A 22,870-nucleotide genomic window follows, 5' to 3' on the forward strand; every position below is an offset into this window, starting at 1 on the left:
TTCCTCTCTCGATCTTGAACCATGAGATCATGACCTGAACCTAAATCAAGAGTTGGACACTTAACCAACTGTTCCACCCAGGTGCCCCTATTCATCTATTTCTAAATCCATGTTCTCCTTTGAGCTCTTCTGACAAGAAAGTAGTCAAACTCATTAATTTATTAATTTAAGTCAATTATTACTAAATCAGTTTAAGATGTTGAATATTTTCTGTATGCTGACAATGCATTAGGCAATAATGTGATATACGAATGAACAGATACTATTTTTTCCTCCAGTTCACAGATTAATTTTGAAGATATTTATGTAAATAACTGTAAAAGCCAAAAATAAAGGCCATGGGAGGGATAGCAGCATGTTCTGGAAGGAAAGAGGACTCTGGTTGGAAATATCAGAGACAGGCTTTATGGAAGGAATTTTCTAACCTGGGATATAAAAGATAAACTTTTAGTGGCTAGAGGGGATAGGGAAGGGCATTCAAGGTAGAATGGGTTGAGTCAGAGACACAGACCTGTAAAAAAGAGAGAAATGTTTGGATAAAAATGCTTTGGTTTAGCTGAAGTATAGCTTTGGTATAGCTGCCTTCTTGGTAGGCAGGAGATGAGATTGGAAAAGTAGGTTTGATCCAAATTGTACAAGCTTCACACGGCATGCTGTGGAGTTTGGGTTTTCTTATCTTTTTTCCCCTGTAAACTATGGGAAAATAAGTCAATTTTATTCTTATTCTAATTTTCAGCATATAAAGTTTTATAGAATGAATAATATGGTCAAACCAGACTTGGGTTTCAGAGAATAACTTTAGCAGCAATGAGAAGAATGGAGAAGAGAAACAAGATTGACTGGTGATAGGAAGTCAGAGAAGGCATTGAATTAGTCCTGTCAAGCCTGGTCTGACTTAGAGTGTCTGATTTAGGACAGAAGAAATAAAAAGAGACTAGATTTCATGATTTTATTTCTACTTTAATCTTCATAGAAACAGGAAATTATGTGATGAAGTTATTTTGGTAATACAAAGTTGATTATAATTAGTTATTTTATTTCCATTAGATAATAATATATTTAGTTCATCTGAAGATGACATTGTTGTTGCCCCAATCACCCATGTATCCGTCACATTAGATGGGATTCCTGAAGTGGTGGAAACTCAGCAGGTTCAAGAGACCTATGCACACTCACCAGGAACATCGTCACCAGAACAACCTAAGAGAAAGAAAGGTGGGTGGTTAATTTGTTTAGGGCAAATAGTCAAGTCTTGAAGTGGAATCTAAACATAATGTTTATTCAAGGATATTTCTACACCAATTAAAACTCACATAATAAAAAATGAAGGTACAAAACGTAAAAGGTATATCTCCATATTAGATTCAATAAAAAATTAAAGCCTCAACCTTTTATCTAAACCCTTTTATCCAAACTCAGAAAGAGGTTGGTGTAAGGGAAGTTAACTTCCTTCCAAAGGACATAGTTAGAAAAATCACTAGCATAGATTCCAATACAAGATTCCTGTGGGAAAAATAATGAATTGGAAATCAACAGGTAAGTAATTGAAGAGGAAAATGTTAGATTTTAATTAGATTTAAATTTTAAAGGGAGTTTTTAACTTTTCACGAATTTAGGACCATATCTGCATACTAAAGTCTGACACTCTTTCCATTTTATTGCCTTCTGATTCTACTCCAGCTTGTATAATATTTTGAGTTTAATATCTTGGTTAATCACCAACCACCCAGTAACTTAACTTCACATAAAAGTAAGGGTAAATCCAAGAGCCAAAACTGAAGAGGGAAATAGAAACACTAAGAATGAACTGACACTGAAGGGCTGAGACGTTATGTCAGTCTTGATGTCCAAGGCATTTGTGCATTCCCAGCCATACTTAACATAATTAACATAAAAGTGTACCCAGGCTGGTAATAACTTTGGGGTACCAGGCAAAAGCTCTTGTAAAACTGCTCTGGCAAGTCCTACATTTAACCTGAGCTGCACAGAATTTCCTCAAATAAAGCAAATAAAACAAATAAAGTTGAGGTGAACTCACACTGCAGTATTAAGGAATACATAAGGAAGATAATTCCTGAATGAGAAGCAGAAGACATAGAATGAGTCTAGGATTACTTCTCTAAGAACTTAAGACAGTCGAATTATCAAATACAAACTTTCAGTGAATATGACTGCAATTATTAAGGCAAAAGAATGAAAAACAAAGTCAAAGAATGAGACTGTTAAAAAATACCGGGTGGAATGTCTTCTTCCAGACAACATGGAATGACAGAACCTGGTTTGGCAATGATTTGGGGACAACAAAAGAAAAAATTGTAAGTGGGACTACATTAAACTAAAAAGCTTCTTCACAGCAAAAGAAACGATCAAAAAAATGAAAGGCAGCCTACAGAATTGGAGAAAATATTTGCAAGTCATATATCTGATAAGGGGTTAATATTCAGAAACACATAAAGAACTCCTACAACTCAATAGCAAAAAAAAAAACAAAAACAAAAACAACAACTGATTAAAAAATGGTCAGAGGGCCTTGAATAGACATTGAATAGACTAAAGAAGACATACAGATGGCCAACAGGTACGTGAAAAGATGCTCAACATCACTAATTGTCAGAAAACTGCAAATCAAAACCACAATAAGCTGTCACCTCACACCTGTCACAGTGACTGTCATCAAAAAGGCAAGAAATAATGAGTGTTGGCAGGGATGTGGAGAAAAAGGAACCCTTGTGCACTGTTGGTGGGAATGTAAATTGGTACAGCCACTATGGAAAACAGCACGGAGTTTCCTCAAAATGTTAAAACTACAAATAACCATATGACCTAGCAATCTTACACCTGGATACATATATTCAAAAGAAATGAAAATAAGATATCAAAGCAATACCTGCATTCCTATGTTCATTACACATTAAAAAACATAGGTGGACCTTGAGAGTATTATGCTAAGTGAAATAAGTCAGAGAAAGACAAATATTGTGTGCTCTCACATGTGGAATCTGAAATAGCCGAACTCCTAGAAGCAGAGAGAAAAACGATGGTTGCTAGGAGGAGGAAATGGGGAGATGTCAATGAAGGATATAAGCTTCCAGGTATAAAATGAGTATGGGGACCTAATGTACAGCGTGGTGACTTTGGTTAACAGTACAATATGTATTGTATATTTAAAAGTTGCTAATAGAGAAAGTTGCTAACTTCTTAAATGTTCACACCCCCACAACCAAGTAATTATTATGTGAGGTGATGGTATATTAACTGACCCTACTGTGGTAATCATTTTACAACATAGAAGTATATCACAACATTGCATTGTACATCTTAAAGATACACAATTATGGGGCGCCTGGGTGGCGCAGTCGGTTAGGCGTCCGACTTCAGCCAGGTCACGATCTCGCGCTCTGTGAGTTCGAGCCCCGCGTCAGGCTCTGGGCTGATGGCTCGGAGCCTGGAGCCTGCTTCCGATTCTGTGTCTCCCTCTCTCTCTGCCCCTCCCCCGTTCATGCTCTGTCTCTCTCTGTCCCAAAAATAAATAAATGTTGAAAAAAAAAAATTCTTTAAAGATACACAATTATATGTCATTATATCTCAATAAAGCTGGAAAAAAATTTTAATTAAAAAATCTCCAGAATCTGGATTTACTTTCCTATTTAAACAACTTGAAAATACAGACCAAATGTATGAAAAAGTGCTATTAAAAAGTGGATATCAGTCAACAAAAGCAAGTGATCTCTGAGAAACAGGAAACAAATGAGGGTGAGCCCTATGATTACCCCACCTTACTGCATAGAGAATTTTTTTGTTTGTTTGGCTCGCTCTTTGTTTCCTCTTTTTCTCTTTCTTTTTTCCCTTCCTTTCTTTCTGTCTTTCTGTCTTTCTTTCTTTTTTCAGTTTGGCAATTTCTTAAAACATTTAATGCATGCTTAACATGTGACCCAGCCATTCTTCTACTGAGTGTTTACCCAAAATAAATGAAGCCATACATTTATAGAAAAACGTATGCATGAATGAATGTTCTTAGCAATTTTCTTTGCAATAATAGCTCCAAACTTGAAACAACCCAAATGTCTATCAACTGCTGATTAAATAAACAAATTTGTGGTATACCTGTACAATGAAGTAACACTCAGCAATAAAATAGAGTATACTATTGATACATACAACAAAAATGGATGAATCTCAGCATAATTATGCCAATTTGGAAAGAAGCCAGATTTTTTAATATATATGTTTCTATTTATATAAAATTGTGCAAACTGCAAACTAATATATAATGACAGAAAATATGTGAGTAGTTGGTTACCTTTGGATTGGGCAGAGTGGGAGAGGTAAGATGTAAGGCTTACAGAGGGGTACAAAGTACTTTTGGGAGGGAAGGATATGCTCACTGTTTTGAACATAGTGATGATTTCACAGGTAAAAACATGTTGGAAGATACCGACTTATAGACTTTAAGCATATGCAATTTATTGTATATCTGTTATACTTTGTAAAGCTATTTTTAACGTGAAAGACTAACATCCTAATTAATAGTGGAAGACTGATGTCATAAGGAACCAAGTAGAACACATAATATATAGGTTAAACAGCAGATTAGTCACTGTTTAAAAGCATTAATGAGTTCCAATATAGATCTGATGTAGAATAAAAAACATGAGATGTGAGGTTTGAATGAAAAGGTCTACATGTTTGATCAAAGGTCCAGAAAAAGAGAATATGTAGAGCAAGAGGAGGCAGTATTCAAAGGTAATGACTGAGAGTTTTCCAAAGTGACATCCCAGCATGGTGAATCCTGAGTAGCATAACTAAAAGAAGTCCAGATCTAAATACATTATAGAAAAAAATGCAAAACACAGCACTCCCCTCGCCCCGCCCAAAAAAAGAAGAAGAGGAAGAAGAAAGAAGAAGAAGAAGAAGAAACAATGAACTAACCAGAGGAGAAACTTGAAGAGGATTGATTTTTAGATTGGCAGCTTAGAAGCTCCCAGTAAAGGATGGGAGTGTTGGCTATCTTCAAAGTATTAAGAAGAAATAACTGTCAACCAAAAATTCTATACCCAACTAATGTATAACTCACATGAAGCTGTGCACATTGCCATCTTGAATAGTAAGGAAGCCAATGGAAAGGATGGGTATTGGATAGGTTTACTAACGGTCTCTGTCTTGACTGAAACTAGTGGTGAAAACAGTGGGAAGAAGAAAATGATATCAGAAAAGGTAGGTAAATAGAAAGCATAAAATAAGAGGGTAGGAGGGATAGGAGCTAACTAATATTTCTAATATCTTCACTTCTAGTATTTGTTATCATTAACGTGGTCACCCAGAGGTGTCTGCCTCATGAATTGTTCTCTGCAGATTCCTGCAGTGATGGAAGTCACGATACCTGGCTGACTAGGTTTTATATTTATGCATTGAGAGGGGCCTGAAGAGTGACTTTGTGAGAGCAGGGGAGTTGGATGCTTAACCAACTGAACCACCCAGGCTCCTCAAAAGTGATCTGTTTTTGATGCTCTTATGCACCTTTAGAAATTTTTCCTATTCAGCTTGGGGATGTGTTCTTAACTAACCTAATGACTTTATCTCTAGAATTCTGTTCTTCTAAGTTCTTGCTCTACATTGCACTAATCCAGAATTTACCCTTGTGACCTTGACCAGATAGAGCCTGAAGAATGTTGGGACAAAATATGCTAACTAAGGTGTCCATTTCTGCTTAATCTTCATTGGTTTCTTATGTATAGAATGGTAGTCTATTCGGACAGCATGATCATCTCAACCTAAATCTCAGGCAACATTGCCACCAAGTTGTGTTCCTAGAGAAATGGCAAAAGAAGATCACAAACAAGGCTTTAGAATAGTTGGTTGAGCCAGACTAAGGTTGCACAAACTACATTTAACACTGTTGGAATGGACTTGTTTAGAGATTGAATGAAGCATAACTATAATTTATATAATGTGCAAAACTGTTTTGTGTGAATTAAAAGAAATACAGAAAAATAAGATGATTAAAAATACATAGGAAAATAAAAATAGACTATGTGGTTCACCAAAATTTTGCCTCACATATTTTTCTATCTCTAAAGTTTTGGGACATTTCTGGTATTTGAGAATTACGTGTATGCAGATGTGAGAAAAGCTAAAAGTCAACTTCTCCTACCATAAAAAGCTTATGTAACCAACAGACAAACTTGTATGGCTTATTTTTTGAGCCCCAGTCTTATCAACGTCAAGAATGTTCCCCCAAATTTTAAGAAAGCACTGTCAGTTTTGTTCCCTCGAAGACAAGATATAATGTTTTAAACTTAACCTCATTTTTATAAATGAGCTGATATATACATAAAGTGTTTGTGCTCTAACCTATGCTAATGATAAAATTTCACTGAAGTTATTTTCCTTTTGAGTAAATAGCATTTAGGAGACCATTATGTGTGATCCATGTATAAAGCATTAAAATTTAAGATAAATGACCAAATAGCATTTATAAACAGCTAAATTGTTCATTCTCTTTCACTTTTGGGGGCAAATACTTACACAGAGCTGTTCTGTTTTCAGGGAGAAAAACAAAACCTCCACGACCAGATTCCCCAGCCACTACGCCGAACATATCTGTGAAGAAGAAAAATAAAGATGGTAAGGGTAAGTACTGTAATTTCCTTGTAATACTTATAGGTCAAGTAACAGTTAGATTGCTTTAAAATATCTGCATTTTGTAAGGAAAAACTACCAGCTCTCTTGACTTATTGAAATGGATCTTATTGCTGCCACATGCTTACAAAGTACAGTTGGCACTTTTCCATTCAAGAGATTTTTTTATGTACCTGTGTGTCCTTTCATTTAATAATGAGTCTCTTGGGAGAGTTCAGCCAGGTTAGCCTTTCAGTTCATAGACACTTTATAATACTGTTTTGAAGTTCTCATATTTTCATAACTGCTGCCCAAATACGAAAAAAATTAAGGTCAATCCATTTGCTCTGATATAAAAAGAACAACTATTGAATGTTTTGTACAACTCTTTTTCACTGTTTTTCTTAGGTAATGGTTCTTAAAGAGGTAAGAAAAAATTCCTCTCAAAGTGTTTTTTTTTCTCCCTAAGTTATCACAAATCTAATTGCCAAGATTGCTCTGTCCAGACATCTTACATAAGACTTTTAGTTGTGTTTAATTTTGCTCTTTCAAATGAAATTGTAATCAGTTCAACAGAAATTGCTTTTGTTTCAGGAAACACAATTTATCTTTGGGAGTTTTTACTGGCACTGCTCCAGGACAAAGCTACTTGTCCTAAATATATCAAATGGACCCAGCGAGAAAAAGGCATTTTTAAACTGGTAGATTCCAAAGCAGTATCCAGGTTGTGGGGAAAGCACAAAAACAAACCTGACATGAATTACGAGACCATGGGAAGAGCTCTCAGGTACATGAAGCTTTTGTAGTTCGTTGTGTTAAGAATATTATTTCCTAAATACTACAAAGTAGGTAACTTCAAAAAAGTTAGAGGATTACAAAAATGGTGAATTTTATTATTGAATTACTAAAACCACACAACTTACAGAAATCAGTATGTATTTAGGGGTGCCTGGGTGGCTCAGTTTCTTAAGCATCTGACTTGTGGTTTCAGCTCAGGTCGTGATCTCACAGTTCCTGAGTTTGAGGCCTAGGTCAGGCTCTGTGCTGACATGCGGAACCTCGAACCTGCTTGGGATTCTCTGTCTCCCTCTCTCTGCCCCTCCCCTTGTGCATGTATTCATTCTCTCCCTCCCTCCCTCCCTCCCTCCCTCCCTCCCTCTCTCTCTCTCTCAAAAAAAAAAAAAAAATCAGTATGTATTTAAATTGAAATCTGACTCCAATCTAGGAAAATGTTTTCCTTCAAAAAAAATTTTTCATGCAAATAACAGACAGTTTCCTTATAAAGGGACTAAAAAATGCAAACCATCAACAGAAATTTAAATTGACCACAGGAGTCATATGTTTGGAGCCATTAAACTTGAATTCAGCACAAAGTTAACAAATAGTGGTAATGCAGGTACTTAATAAGAGGGTGCATTTTTATTTATTTTCTTTAATTTTTTTTTAAACGTTTAGTTGAGAGAGAGACAGAGTGTAAGTGGGGGAGGGTAGAGAGAGAGGGAAACACAGAATCCGAAGCAGGCTCCAGGCTCTGAGTGTCAGCACAGAGCTTGATGTGGGGCTTAAACCCACAAACTGTGAGATCATGACCTGAGCCAAAGTTAGATGCTTAACTGAGTGAGCCACCCAGGCGCCCCAAGATTTTAAATGTAAATCTCAGATAAGATCTATATACCTGAATAAATGCTTCAAGAATAATGTTAGATACTGTGAAATTTTGAACTAGGGTATCATTTTATTCTTAAGCTCACTATTAGTTTGTTTTTTCTGTGCTGTCTCTCTCTCAAGATACACATCTATTTGAGAAAGATTTACCAGAAGTAGCAATCATCGTGGTGCCTTGGTGTCTCAGTTGGTTAAGTGTCAGACTTTGGCTCATGTCATGATCTCAGGGTTCATGGGTTCAAGCCCCACTTTGGGCTGTCTGCTGTCAGCACAGAGCTCACTTTGGGTCCTCTGTCTCCCTCTGTGCTCCTTCCCTGCTCTAATTCCTGCTCTCTGAGATGGAGACGGAATCCCAAGCAGGCTCCACAAGGCAGTACAGAGCCCAACGCAGGGCTCCAGCCCATGAACCATGAGATAATGACCTTTACTGAAACCAAAAGTCAGACACTTAGCCAACTGAGCCACACAAAGCCCCTAAATTCTTGAGGTTTGTAGTAGATTTGAGTATTCCGGCAAGTTGGAAGAAGGGGAGATGAAGAAAAGTGAACTAGATAGTTCATTGTATAATCCATATACTTTGTCAACAATCTCCTCATCAGAACTGGTTTTAGGTTTAGTTGGCAATAAGGGTTTTTCTATGTAAGTATGTGTGTTTTATATATATTTAGAAAAGAATGTGTTTGGGGCACCCGGGTGGCTTAATCAGCAGGGCCTCCAACATCGGCTCAGGTCATGACCTCGCTATTTCATGAGTTCAAGCCCCATGTTGGACACTGTGCCGATGGCTTGGAACCTGGAGCCTACTTTGGATTCTCTGTCTCCCTCTCTCTCTTCCCCTGCCTGCTTGTGTTCTCTCTTTATGTCTCTCTCTCAAAAATAAATAAACACTAAAAAAAAAAAAAAAAGAGAGAGAAGGGGCCCCTGGGTAGCTCAGTTGGTTAAGTGTCAGACTTTGGCTCAGGTCATGATCTCATGGTTCGTGGGTTTGAGTCCTGCATCAGGCTCTGTGCTGGCAGCTTGGAGCCTGAGCCTGCTTTAGATTCTGTCTCTGTCTCTCTTCCCCTCCCCTACTTGTGCTCTCTCTCTCTCTCAAATATAAAAACATTAAAAACAATTTTTTTTAAAGAAAACAGTATGTTTAATTATACTATCTTATATAAAGTAACTGCCCTTCAATTTGAAATTCTTCTCCCACTTGTTTCCAACTTGAGACTTCTGTTATTAGGGAATTTTTAATGTTGTTGAATATCATTTTAATTTATGTTTAATTGAATAAAATATTGATAAAATTGTCTGCTTTGAATAGGTACTATTACCAAAGGGGTATTCTGGCAAAAGTAGAAGGTCAGCGCTTGGTGTATCAGTTCAAGGAAATGCCAAAAGATCTTATTTATATAGATGATGAGGATCCAGGTTCCAGCTTAGAGTCTTCAGATCCATCACTGTCTTCAACAACTACTTCAAGTAGGAGCCAAGCAAGCAGATCGAGAGTATCCTCAAGTCCAGGGATAAAAGGAGGAGCCACTACAGTTCTAAAGCCGGGAAATTCTAAAGCTACAAAACCCAAAGATCCTGCAGAAGCTGCACAGCCATCAGAAGTTCTGAGGACAGTGCAGCCCACACAGTCTCCATATCCTACCCAGCTCTTCCGGACTATTCATGTAGTACAGCCAGTACAAGCTGTCCCAGAAGGAGAAGCAACCGTAACCAGTAGCATGCAGGATGAAACATTAAATTCTTCCGTTCAGAGTATTAGGTGAGAAAACTATAAAGTTACTGATGCATTTCATTATGTGATGTTTCTGACCAGAGAGCCATTATTAGTTAAATACGTTAGGATTCAGAAGTGAGAATAAAAATTGTATTGATTTCAAGCTAGAAATCTTATTCAACAGATTGTTTTCAGCAGCAGTGTATATGACATCAATCCTGATTCTATCAGTGATTCCTTGTTTTTAAACTTTGACATTACTTGATGTTATTCTATTAAGTCTAGTCTACTGTACCTTTGTACGATTGGATTGATCCATACAAGAAGCAATCCACATATTAGAAACTCCAGAGAATGGTTTCAGACCTTCCTTTCAAAGTCAGAAGCTGTAAAAATTTAACATAAATTGACAATCATGACCTTCTGGAATATAGTGAGTTCGAAGAAACAACATTACTCCTTGAGAAGATCTTATCACGGAGCAGTTTTAAAGTTCAAAGAGGCCAAGAATCTAATTTTTTGGGCTTTTAGAGTAGCAGAAGTTGGAAAAATAGTTTTATAGCAATAAAATCAAATTTATCTCATAACCCTGGGAAAGATGAAACAACAAATTGATCAAGAAAACCCTGTCTGCTTTAAACTGGTCTTTTGCAGCATTTGGGACTGGTCTCATTGATGTATAATGGGGAAAAAGAGGAAAGGCAGAAAATTAGATGGACATTTGTAACATTCTCTTTTTCTACCGTCATGAATTTCCAGAATGTGAATTACAATAAAATATAGGAGCCCGTCCAAATACAATAAAAATGATTCTTTGATTATTTTTATTAGCTGACTTCAGTCTTAACATTTGTATATTCCTGAATATAAATGCTGGATTTTTGTTCAGTTGATCTTGAGGTAAGAAGCATTACCCAGAATCAAGACAGAGTTAGATGTTTTAGTCTTCCTTGTATGGTCCATTTAAACTTGTGGCATCGTGAAAATTGACTTGCAAGGAGTAGAAAGGTTACATTTGTCCCATTTTAATTGGACAGGAAGGATCAGTCTTTCACTGTTATTAAAGGAGTACTTATCTATTTTCTTTTTAATGTTTTATTTTCCTCTACGTCCTATTGGTTTTGTGTGATAACTGAGTATCTAGTTGGAAGTACGTGATTCCTCCCATTGGTTTCTAGGCTCTGTCGTCTTATCATTGTGTGTATTCGTGTTAATAGGAAACATCCGATAGTCATAAGCTAATCACTAGGACCCCCTTCGTGGAGTGATTCAGTTATTTTTTAGCATCTTTTTTTTACACGTTGAGAATAAAAACAAATCCCCCCACCTTGCAATAAAAAAAGTCCACAGAACTCTAGCTCTGATGGATATTAAATTGTGATACTGTATTGGATACTTTATTACTCTGAATGTCAATTTCTGAATAATAGTGCTAGATATTAAAATGCTATAATTACACGCCTTATCCATGATTTGCAAACTGTCTTTTGGTGTACTTTTCAGAATTTTCATTTCTAAGGTCCCTGATTGTTCTGTGGACTCCCTGCCTGCTTCCTGCCTCCAGTATTTTTTCTCTGGAGTCCAACCTGTTATATAAAACTACTGGTCACAGCTTTGCTATGCTACTTTCTTGCAACTTTTGTTAGATTCATGTTGCACAGACTGCAGTTAAATTTCTGGAGCTTCCGCTACCAGCTCTCATTTCTCTGCTCATGATTCCTTCCTTGCCTTCCACAGTTAAAGCTGACTGCTTGTGTGCAGTGCAGCTCAATCTGGGACTTGAACCAGGTGTTTCAGTTGACTTTAATGCTTGTCTCCTCCTATACGTGTAACCCTGCAGGAGCCACATTTTATTCATTGTCCTTCTGCTTAACATAGTCTCTATCACATAACACCCCTTCAGATTTATAGATTTTATTTTGAAATAGTGTATATATTCATTCTTATCTCCTCTCGGAATAATGAGTTCTCTAAGTGTACTGCTTATATAATGAAGAAATTAAAAACTTTAACTTTTCAGAGTTTAAACATACTTCCTTATTGAATAAATCATTTTCTATTTATATGTATGTATATACACACTTTTTTTTCTATATATACACACATTCTTAATCATTCCTTTGACTTTAAAAAAAATTGTTCCCACATTTGGTTGTATCTTTTATTTGTATCTCTCAAAAATCCTACTTATTTTAAAGCAGTTAAGCCTCTAATGGAATGCATTTTATTCCCTGAAATTACTGGATGTGTTAAGGCCAAAGTTAATGAATAATGAATATAATTACTCCAGTTTTGCTATTGTTCTTTTCCATTATATAGAAAGAAAGAAAAGGTGTTAAGTAAATTTCAAGCAAATTGTACATATTACTCTTAAATTTTAATGCATTATTAGAATCATTTTTCATTAGATTATTTCCTTATTTAGTGATTTATTTTTTATTTGTATTTTTTATAATTACCTGAACTTTTCATCATGAAAAATTTCACAATATTAACAGGCTGAAATAGTACAATGAACACCTGGATTCACAGTTTAAATCCACATATTCACATATTTAAATCCACCTGGATTCACAGTTGATAGCATTTTGCTTTATTTGTTTTCTCTCTATTTCTACCCTTTTTCATGCTTGGTTATTTGTCAAGTAAGTGGACATGATTATGACATTTTATTTCTAAACATTTCAACATACAGTTCTTAAGAATAGAGAGGTTTTCCTAAATAACTGTCGTATTATTACTCCTAAGTAAAATAGCAGTAATTTGGCTACATTTTTCTTAATTTTATAACTACTTATTAATAAAAACAAAGACCACTTAAAGATCTATAGCTAAGAAAAAATGGAATATATAGGACTTAAAATTATTAAAAATTAAATAAAAAGGGGGGGGCATCTGGGTGGCTCAGTCGGTTAAGCGTCCAACTTCAGCTCAGGTCATGATCTCACGGTTAGTGAGTTCGAGCCCCGCATCAGGCTCTGGGCTGATGGCTCAGAGCCTGGAGCCTGCTTCAGATTCTGTGTCTCCCTGTCTCTCTGCCCCTCCCCCACTCATGCTCTGTCTCTCTCTCAAAAATGAAAATAAACATTAAAAAAAAATTTATAGGACTTAGAATATTCAGTGAATATATCAATAAGAACTGACATTTTCAAAGCACTCTCTGTATTTTATATGCTTTCCGTATATTAATGTCTAATATCCTAACTTATCAATGAGATATAGGTAGTATTATTCCTATTTTACAGATGAGGAAGCCAAGGCCAGGAGAGGCCAAGGAACCTGGTCACATCTAGTAAGTGGTGAAGACAGTGTTTTAATGCAAGAAGTTTAGTCCAAAGCAGTGAGCTCATGATTTGCCACCCTGCCTGTTGAGTCACATGATTCTCGTGAATTACGAGTCATTTACAATGAAGTAACAACATGTTTTTTGTTTTCTCAGTTTTTCCTTTGCTCATATCTTTTTATCTCACATAATTTCATGTATGTCTATTGAAATCTATTAAGCTTTTCTAAATGATTTATGGTATATGTGCTCAGTTTTTACTCTGCTTTAATTTTATATGTGCTTTAATTTTGACTCTGGCTTCATGTTATTTAAAGAAGCTACAACAAAAGTAAACCTCTGGTAAAAGATTTTCCTGAAATTGTCCCTTGATAAATTTGCAAGTCCACATACCAACCTAACATAATTTTTTTCTCTGTAATATTTATTCAAGCACCAGTAGTTTGTCTTAGGGTCTTTTAAATCACTTAGCCTCAAAAAATGTATAATGTGCAAATTATCTTAAAAGCAAAGTAATGGAGTAGGAAGACAAAGTAATGGAGTAGGGCGTAACTTTCCAGCCCTTCAACCTTGTCAATTATTAGATGTGACATTGAATTGGATTAATTAACTATTCTGAGTCTGTTTCCTCATCTCTAAAATAAAGGTGATCTTAACAGTTAATGGTGTTACAGGTGATCATAACAGTTAAATGACATTTCCTTGACATCTAAGTAGATATGCAATAAGAACTAAATGTTACATTGTATACCTTTCTTAGTCTCAGAAAGTTTGAGGAATTTTAAATTACCAGTATATACCAGTGGTTACAAGCAGTGTAGGAAATTTTATAAAGTAGTTAACTGTAACATAACCTTTGTTATATAATATAACCAGACACAACTGACAGTTTAATCATTAACTAAGAAAAAAATAATTAAAATTTTCTGTGGTTGGGAAAAGGCTGCATGATATTTTACCTTTAATCTCTGAATTTTTGTATTAGTGAAAATCACTTATTTTAGAATTTGTTCAAATAAGCCAGTATATTTACATTATATATATATAAATGAGTATATATATTTTCCGGCAGAGGACAGTCAGGTGTTTGGAGAAAAGGATGTCTTTTTCTAGTTTGAACAAAAGCATTGAAAGTCTGGTGGTAGCCCTGGTTAGCAATATGGAAAATTTCCAAGTACGTTATTGCTTGTGCCACACCTGAATGAGGAAAAGAGGAAAAAGGAGTTGTGTATTAAAGGTGTGTAACTGCCCACAGTTTAAAGATAGAAAAGACAGTATTCATCTTTAGCTGAATTTATTTGGGACTGAAGAAGTGGCAGTGTGTTGTAACGGGCAAGCACAAAGGTCTTGGAGCAGTTGGCCTCTTTTCTTATATAGCTGGTCACCTTATGCAAGCTGTTCACTCTCTTTTTGCATTAATTTTTTATATGTAAAATGGGGATAATAGAACTTACAGGGTGGCAAGGCTGTACATATTTATAGATACTGTCTGTGTGCTTACTATATGCCATGTACTATCTTATTTACATGTACATGGCCATGAACTCTTGTCATGGGGAGCCCTTAATTTAAGAAATGATATCTGGCTATAGGGTCAGTTAACATACCCAGGCTCCAAGATACCCACCCAAGATACCCTGATTCAGGTAGGCAAGGGGAAGAAGGAAGAACAGTGTATTTTGGAAAAGCTGCCTGGATCCCAAAGTTATTCTGTATCCTTCCAACTCTTTTCTTGCCTGCCAATATTATCAGTATATGTGGCCTTTATTTCTAGTCATAGCCTGTCCACCTATTAAATCTTCATTACCCGGCTCATATTCTCTTCTAACTCCATCCTTCAAAAGAGCTGCTAACATCCTGCTCTAGGCTGATTGTCACAGAGGCGGCTTGGTTGGAATCTGAACTTGGAAATCAGAATCCTACCACAGTGGGTAGGATCTAGTCATCCTGTGTCATTCCACTTGCTTTGAACTTCTCTTAAGCTGCACTGAGTTTTCTTTTCCTATGTCTACCTAGCTAACCCATTTGTTTTCTCCAGAATTTTATTTCTCACGTATGTAACAAGCCACATAACTGTAACATATAAAATTTGCCTATAATAATCTGTGTGCAATGATTAACATTTGGGTGATGGGCACCAGCCTAGCTGTTGACCATTTGAAGTAGCAGTCATGTATCTTCTGTATAATAGCTTCATAGAATTAAGAGGAAACAGTTGAGATCAGATGCTGAGTGTTTTCAGCTGTGCTTGTTTTATATTAACAAAGGCCATAACAATAATTTTCACACCAGTGAACTTTTAAAATTGGATTGACTCACAATATCATTAACAACCTTATGTAAGCTTGATGTACATTAAAGGATTTTATGTTAAAGATTATTTGAGCTGAGAAAACTGCTGAAACATGCTTCCATTTATTTTTGCCAAAGCTTGCCCTTATTGTTTGCTCTCAGTGCCAACCTAAAGAACCCCCATGAGTTCATTATATTCATGACTCGTTTTATGTAATACAATATGAACTGTGAACTATTAAATTTCTTCTTATAGTTCTGTTCAATATACATTTAAGACTGAGTTTTTTTTTTAAATTGAGCATTTTCCCTCTATATATAGAGAAACAGGTTGAAAACAATTACAATCGTATGAAATCTGGTAATTGTGGATGAACATGTGGATGATATTATCCCTCAAGTATTAAAAATAATGAGAGTGAATCTAATACATTTGTTTGAAAATACCTAATTTTCTTGGGGTGCTTGGGTGGCTCAGTTGGTTAAGCATCTGATTCTTGACTTCAGCTCAGGTCATGATCTCATGGTTTGAGTTCGAGTCCCGCATGTGGCTCTGCACTAGCAGTATGGAGCCTGCTTGGGATTCTCTGTCTCCCTCTGTCTCTGCCCCTCCCCTGCTCATGCTTGTGCTCTTGCTCGCTCTCTCCAGAAATAAACTTAAAAAAAAATAAAATTTCTAATTTTCTTTCAGGCAGTTCATAATAACTTCTTTGCCAAGCATTTTGATATCCTCCTCCTTCCCCAACAAAATTGCTTCCCCATTTGTGTTAATGTGGCACTTTGTACAGCAGATGGTATCATAGTTAATGGCCTGAGAGTTCTGTGTTGGACATTCCATTATAATACAGGGTCTGGTATGATGTTTATGTTGTGTTGAAAATACAGGGAGTAGTATTTGAAATGTATAACTCATATTTTGTCAAAATGACTTCAAATGTTAAAAAAGTTTTCAGTTGTGTAGAATATGCTGATTTTCTTTTATTTCATAATCTCAATAGGACTATACAGGCTCCAACCCAAGTTCCAGTGGTTGTGTCTCCTGGGAATCAGCATTTGCATACAGTAACACTCCAGACAGTGCCAATCACAACAGTGATAGCCAGCACAGATCCATCATCAGGTGCTGGATCTCAGAAATTTATTTTACAAGCCATTCCATCCTCACAGCCCATGACAGTACTGAAAGAAAATGTCATGCTGCAGTCACAGAAGCCAGGCTCCCCTCCTTCGATTGTCTTGAGCCCTGCCCATGTACAGCAGGTACTTACTAGCAATGTTCAATCCATTTGCAACGGAACCGTCAGTATGGCTTCATCTCCGTCCTTCAGTGCTACTACTCCTGTGGTGACCTTTTCTCCTCGAAGTTCACAACTTGTTGCTCACCCACCTGGCACTGTAATCACTTCGGTTATCAAAGCTCAAGAAACAAAAACTCTTATACAGGAAGTAGAGAAAAAGGAAGTTGAAGATCATTTGAAAGAAGACATTGAGAAGACTGAGCAACAGCCACAGCCTTATGTGATGGTGGTATCCAATTCCAATGGATTTGCCTCTCAGGTAGCTGTGAAACAAAATGAATTGCTGGAACCCAACTCTTTTTAATTAATATACCAAAGGAATTATGGATGATTGTTTTTTAATTGAACATTTCCAGTTGTATTCAGACTGATTCTAAGATAAATTCTACAGATGTTCCTAATTTTGTAGTTAATTGTTAAAAATATTAATTTAGAGTTAATTTTGACTTTGTTAGATGAGGGAGGGTACCCAAGTGTTTCTCTTTGTTGTGCAAATGTTTCAGAATTCAATTGTGAAGGAACAGGCATTTTATACTATGAAGACATTCTTTTCAGATTTTTTTCAGTTGCTATACCATAAGCATTTTTTAAGTTTCTTTTTTAATTTTACATGGTATTAGTTTTTCTGATTCTTTTGTAAATACAGTACTTAAATACAAGGCAACAGGAGATTTATATAGGAACCATTTTCATTCCACTTGCGTAACTTAAAGTCTTGACCCTTTCAAATGCAAGACACCTATTTTATACTTTGTTAAAATTATGATTTCAGTTAGATTGACTTTATAAGGAACTATGTATAAGTTGGTTGCACTGTATAAGGAACTATGAAGATATAGAAAACAACATTAAAAATTGAAAGTTGCCCATGATACAGCTGAACCTGTTTCAGAAGCAGGATAGTATAAAAGCGTCAGCCTAAGAGTGGCTTTTCTGCTAATTAGTTGTGTGATGTTGGGCAAAGCCACTGGATCTTTTGGGGCCTCAGTTCTCCCATAAAAGGAAGGGATATGTTGGATTAGATGAGATGATCTTCAGGCTCCTTTCTGGTTCTAAATTTAATGATTCTAGCTCCTATATTTTAAAGTTATATCAACTAAAACATTATCAGCTTATTTCTTAATGTAAATATGGCTAACATATTGCAGAAAAATAACTGGCCCTACAACCTACAAAATTCATTCTTCTGTTATCTGTAAGATCTGCTATGAATCTGAATTCTTCCTAAATACTGTGTTCATTAACTTTTTAGGCCACTGTGTACCGTGGCCCATCAGTAAACTTACATTGCTGAGTGCTAAATGATGTACTGCCATTCTGAAAGAGTCAAGGCTCTTTCTTAAGGGCCCAGAAAGCAACCACACCTTGGGCTCATCTGGCTGAGTAGTCAGTTGCTATAAAAGCATAATTGCTTTATATTTTGGATCATTTTTTTATTGGGAGTTGGGGGGGTTGCGTACAAAGATAATATACATATATATCTGAGTCTCGGAAATGAAATAGTTTTTAGATTACTTTTCAACTGTAAATAATGTACATTTAATTTCACAAGAAAAATTGTTTTCTGCAAATTTTCTAGTACAGCAAAGGAGAAACTTTTGTAGATGAAAAAAATCATGTTTAGAGGTCTCTTGTTCTATGTTTTCATATTACAGAGTGAATTTGTATTTAAGCAAAAATTTAAATTTTGGAAGCCTCTAAACGTTTTTGTATCTTTAATTGGTTTATTATTAAATAAATCATGTAAAAATTCTCTGTGTTTTCAAGCAATTATTTCTTAAGAAGAAGTATACAGAAAATGTTGTTGGTATTTGCAATGCTATTAAGTATTCGTATAATAAGCTCCATCCGTCAGATTAGAATTGCTGAATGCAGTTCCTCCTCTCACTTTTCCTTTCTGCTATGCCAGATGGCAGCTTCTACATGGCACACGTGGCTTGCCAAGCTCTATAAATTAGAAAACAATAAAATTTTCTTAGCAATAATATTCAACACACTCTAAAAAACAAGTTTTCTGGGGTGCCTGGTGGCTCAGTTGGTAAGCGTCTGACTTCAGCTCAGGTCATGATCTCACGGTTCGTGAGTTCGAACCCCGCATTGGGCTCTGTGCTGACAGCTCAGAGCCTGGAGCCTGCTTCGGATTCTGTGGTTCCCTCTCTCTCTGCTACTCCCCCACTCACACTCTGTCTCTCAAAAATAAATAAACATTAAAAAATTAAAAATAATAAATAAAAAACAAGTTTTCTAATTAGAAATCAGATCAGTTAATTGTTAAACTTAGAAAACATAGAACCAGAAAAAGAGAAGAAAATTAAAATCTCAATGCAATACCCCTGTACCTAGTAGTAACTTACACACTTACTCATTTTGTCATGTCAGTTAATATTCTTAAAAAACGAGATTTTAAAAGGAGCATTTTAATCTCTGAAGTCAGAGGAATGCAGAAAAGAATCTGAACAAATAGGCCTTGCTAAATTTCCCTCAGTTTACTACCCTTAGTTCATACCCTTTTCTTCTGTCATTTTTCATGACTTCCCATTCTTTATCAAACCTAGTATAAAAACACTTAGGCTTAACATTTCTTTGAATCTTCATTTCCATATGAAGGCTCCCACATCATGTAAAACATTAAAATAAATAGGTATGCTTTCCTTCTTTAAACTGTCAGTTTGATTTTTAGGCCCAGCTAAGCACCCTAAGAGAGTCATGGGAAAGTTCTTTCTCCTCTAGAACTCTGGCTAGCCATGCATCCCCTAACATAATCTCCTCATATTGAACTCCTGAACAGGAGCATAGCTAGCTCTCTGGCCTGTGATGTTACTCTCACTGTCCTAACCTAAAAACCTGATGTTTTCTCAGTTCCCATTCATTCTTTAACCTTCTATAGTATTGCATTTGCCCTATTACCCTGAAATTACTGTTGCAAAGGTCACTAACTAGTAGTTAATTTCCATATGCCAGATTTCTGTCTTTATCTTCCTTGACCTTTCCAACATTTAACCTTTTATAACTCACCCTGAACTTTATTTTTTTTTTCAAGAAACAATTTTTTTTTTTTTTTTTTTTTTAAAGAGAGTGTGTGTGAGCAGGGGAGAGGGGCAGAGGGAGAGAAAGAATCTTAAGCAGGCTGCACGCTCAGTATGGAACCCAATGCAGGGCTTGATCTTACAACCCTGGGATTATGACCTGAACCAAAATCAAGAGCTGGATGCTCAACTAGCTGAGCCAGCCAGGTGCCCCAACTCACTGTTACTTTAAGTTCTCAATTTATTGCTTTCACTTTTTTTAATTTTTATTTTTTGTTAAAAAAATTTTTTTAATGTTTATTCCAATTTCATTATGTCAAATCCTTTAGTGTCAAGCCTTTCCTCACTGTCCTCAGAGTTGATGTCCTGCATGGTCTTACCTCTTCTTGGTCCCACCAGCCTTATCTTCAAATATTACTCTCCAAATCCTGTCAGTTCGGATTGGGGTGCTTTCAGTTGCATGAAACAAAAACCCAATTTAAAATTATTAAATAGTACAAAATAAGACGTCTGGAGTTAGGTTTCCAGGTTAGTTAATTCAGGAACTCAGGGGTGATAGTAACCAGGTTTCTTCCCTCTCTGCTTTCCCATCCTCAGCATTTTGCTTTAGTTTCCAGGATGGCTTCTGCCATACTTGCAGATAGCTGCAGTAGTTCCTTCTAGGTTTCTGTTTGTCAGAAGATCTTTCCCAGAATACCCTGAACAGCCGTCTCTTCAGAGCTCGTTGGCTAGATTTGTCATATACCCCTTCCTAAACAAATTGCTAGCCAAGGAAGTAGGGTTACCATGAATGACTTAGATGTGTATGGTGCCAAACAAAATCGGGGCTCTCCAGCAAGAAATGAGGGAGAATGGTGTGGCCTACCATCACCCACACGCATCTTTCTTTACAGACACTTTCAAAAACGCTCATGCCTACATAAAACATGTATTTCTCTCCCAAAGAGAGATCAAAGTCCCATCCTGTTGCCCGATCCAGTTTCATGCCCGGGATGTTTGAGATCATACGCAGTCGTCTTTTTCAGATCAGCTGTGTCCCCCTGGTTTCTTGTCCTCCACAGCCACATCCAGTATGAGCACTCAGGATACTCTTTCCAGAGTCAGCTTTAGAACACACCATTTGATGATATAAGTTTGATGCCCTGTCCCAGGGTCACCATTTTCCCATCCTGGAATAGTTGTGTCCTCAGTACCTTTCATCCTGCCTTTTATACATACCCGGTCAGTTATACAACATACCAGGGTCAGTTTTGGAGAATTCCGCTTCCAAATACCAAATTGTCTTCCAGTTTGAGTTCTGGGTCCTTAGCAATAGAGATGGATTCTGGTTTTCAGCATAAAGAAATTTTATTATAATATTGTATAGTTCATAGAATAGACAAAAGGACTAGAGAATCGGGGTCAATCTGAGTCAAACAGCTAGGAAAAAACTGCACAAGTGATTTTGTGGAGAAATTGTAGCCACTGTTGCCAAGCACTAAACACTAGGCTTTGTATCACTGTCTCTGCTGCCCCAGGAGTTTGGTTGCAATACAAGTGCTCCTGCATCCAGGTGCCCCTGATTTTGAGCATCTTTTGATCCATATATTGTCTTTGATGAGATGATTGTTAAAATTTGTTGTCCATCAAAAATTCTGTTGCTTTCTTATTACTGATTTTTGAGAACTCTTTATGTACTCTGGATGCAAGTTCTTCATCAGCTATATGATTCGCAAGTATTTTTAAAGTGCAGAAACCTTTTAATTTTGGTAAAGTCTGATTTATCAACTTAAGGGTCATGCTGTTAGTGTCATATTTAAGAAATCTTCGCCTAATCCCAGGTCACTAAGGTTTTCTTCCTTCTAGACATTTTATAGTTTTAAATTTTACATTTGGGCCCATGATCCATTTTGAGTTAATTTTTATAGATGATGCAAGGTATGTATTGGATGTTCACTTTTTTTGCTTTTGTATATTCAATTTGTTGAAAACACTGTCCCTTTCAATTAAAAAGTATCAAAAGACTATCCTTTTCAACTATCTTCCCTGAGTTATCTTTGGACCTTTGTTGAAAATCACTTGTTGTATACGTACAGGTGAATTTATGGACTCTATTCTGTTCTATTGATCTTTGTGCCAATACATACAAAGGTTGGTGTGTTGAAATCAGTAGTGTTAGTTCTCCAGCTTTGTTATTTTTCAAAGTTGATTTGACTATTCTAATTATGTATTTCCACCTGAATTTGCAGAATCAGTTTCTCAACTGAAACAGAAAAAACCTTTGGGATTTTGATTGGGATCATGTTGAATCCATAGATCAATTTGGGAAGAACTGACATTTTAACAATATTAAGTCTCCATAGATGCATCTCCATTTGTTTAGGTGTTCTTTAATTTCTCTCAGCAATGTTTCATAAATCTCAATGTATACTTTTTGTGTATCCTTTGTCAGGTTTATTTTTCAGTATTTAATATTTTTGATGCTATTGTAAATGTCATAAATTTCAAATTCTGACTGTTGCTGGTTTTGTTTTAAATCTTTACGTCCTATTTATGGAGTCATGAAGGGTACAAATCTTATGTGTACAACTCAATAAAATTTTACATCTGAATATATTGGCGTAATTGCCACCTGGTTCAAGATATGTAACATTTCCTGCATCCAAGAAGTTTCCTTCATGGCTCTTCTCAGCTAGGAGATCACTTTCTGGTATCCCTCACAATAGTTTTTATCTTTTTAAAAAAATTTTTTTTTCAACGTTTATTTATTTTTGGGACAGAGAGAGACAGAGCATGAATGGGGGAGGGGCAGAGAGAGAGGGAGACACAGAACCGAAAACAGGCTCTAGGCTCTGAGCCATCAGCCCAGAGCCCGACGCGGGGCTCGAACTCACGGACCGCGAGATCGTAACCTGGCTGAAGTCGGACGCTTAACCGACTGCGCCACCCAGGCACCCCAGTTTTTATCTTCATATACATGGAATCAATCGAGATGTAC

The 22,870-nt window shown here is 36.3% G+C and overlaps 1 protein-coding gene across 5 annotated transcripts in view; it reads left to right on the forward strand.

Annotated features, from left to right (window-relative positions):
* Positions 1 to 18,620, forward strand: part of ELF1 (E74 like ETS transcription factor 1) — a 110,755-nt gene extending 92,135 nt beyond the window's left edge. For 3 of the 5 annotated variants that reach the window (XM_030311797.1, XM_030311795.2, XM_030311801.2), the window contains exons 5-9: positions 1,048 to 1,215; positions 6,547 to 6,630; positions 7,213 to 7,405; positions 9,590 to 10,039; positions 16,568 to 18,620. In XM_030311797.1, coding sequence (XP_030167657.1) covers positions 1,048 to 1,215; positions 6,547 to 6,630; positions 7,213 to 7,405; positions 9,590 to 10,039; positions 16,568 to 17,171 — 1,499 coding nt within the window. In that variant the 3' untranslated portion in view covers positions 17,172 to 18,620. The remainder of the gene's footprint in view (positions 1 to 1,047; positions 1,216 to 6,546; positions 6,631 to 7,212; positions 7,406 to 9,589; positions 10,040 to 16,567) is intronic. The other 2 variants (XM_030311806.2, XM_030311813.2) reach the window with 2 other exon arrangements.
* Positions 18,621 to 22,870: the final 4,250 nt, after the last annotated feature.

The sequence above is a fragment of the Lynx canadensis genome, chromosome A1 (genome assembly GCF_007474595.2).
Source record: "Lynx canadensis isolate LIC74 chromosome A1, mLynCan4.pri.v2, whole genome shotgun sequence".
Lineage (NCBI taxonomy): Eukaryota > Metazoa > Chordata > Mammalia > Carnivora > Felidae > Lynx > Lynx canadensis.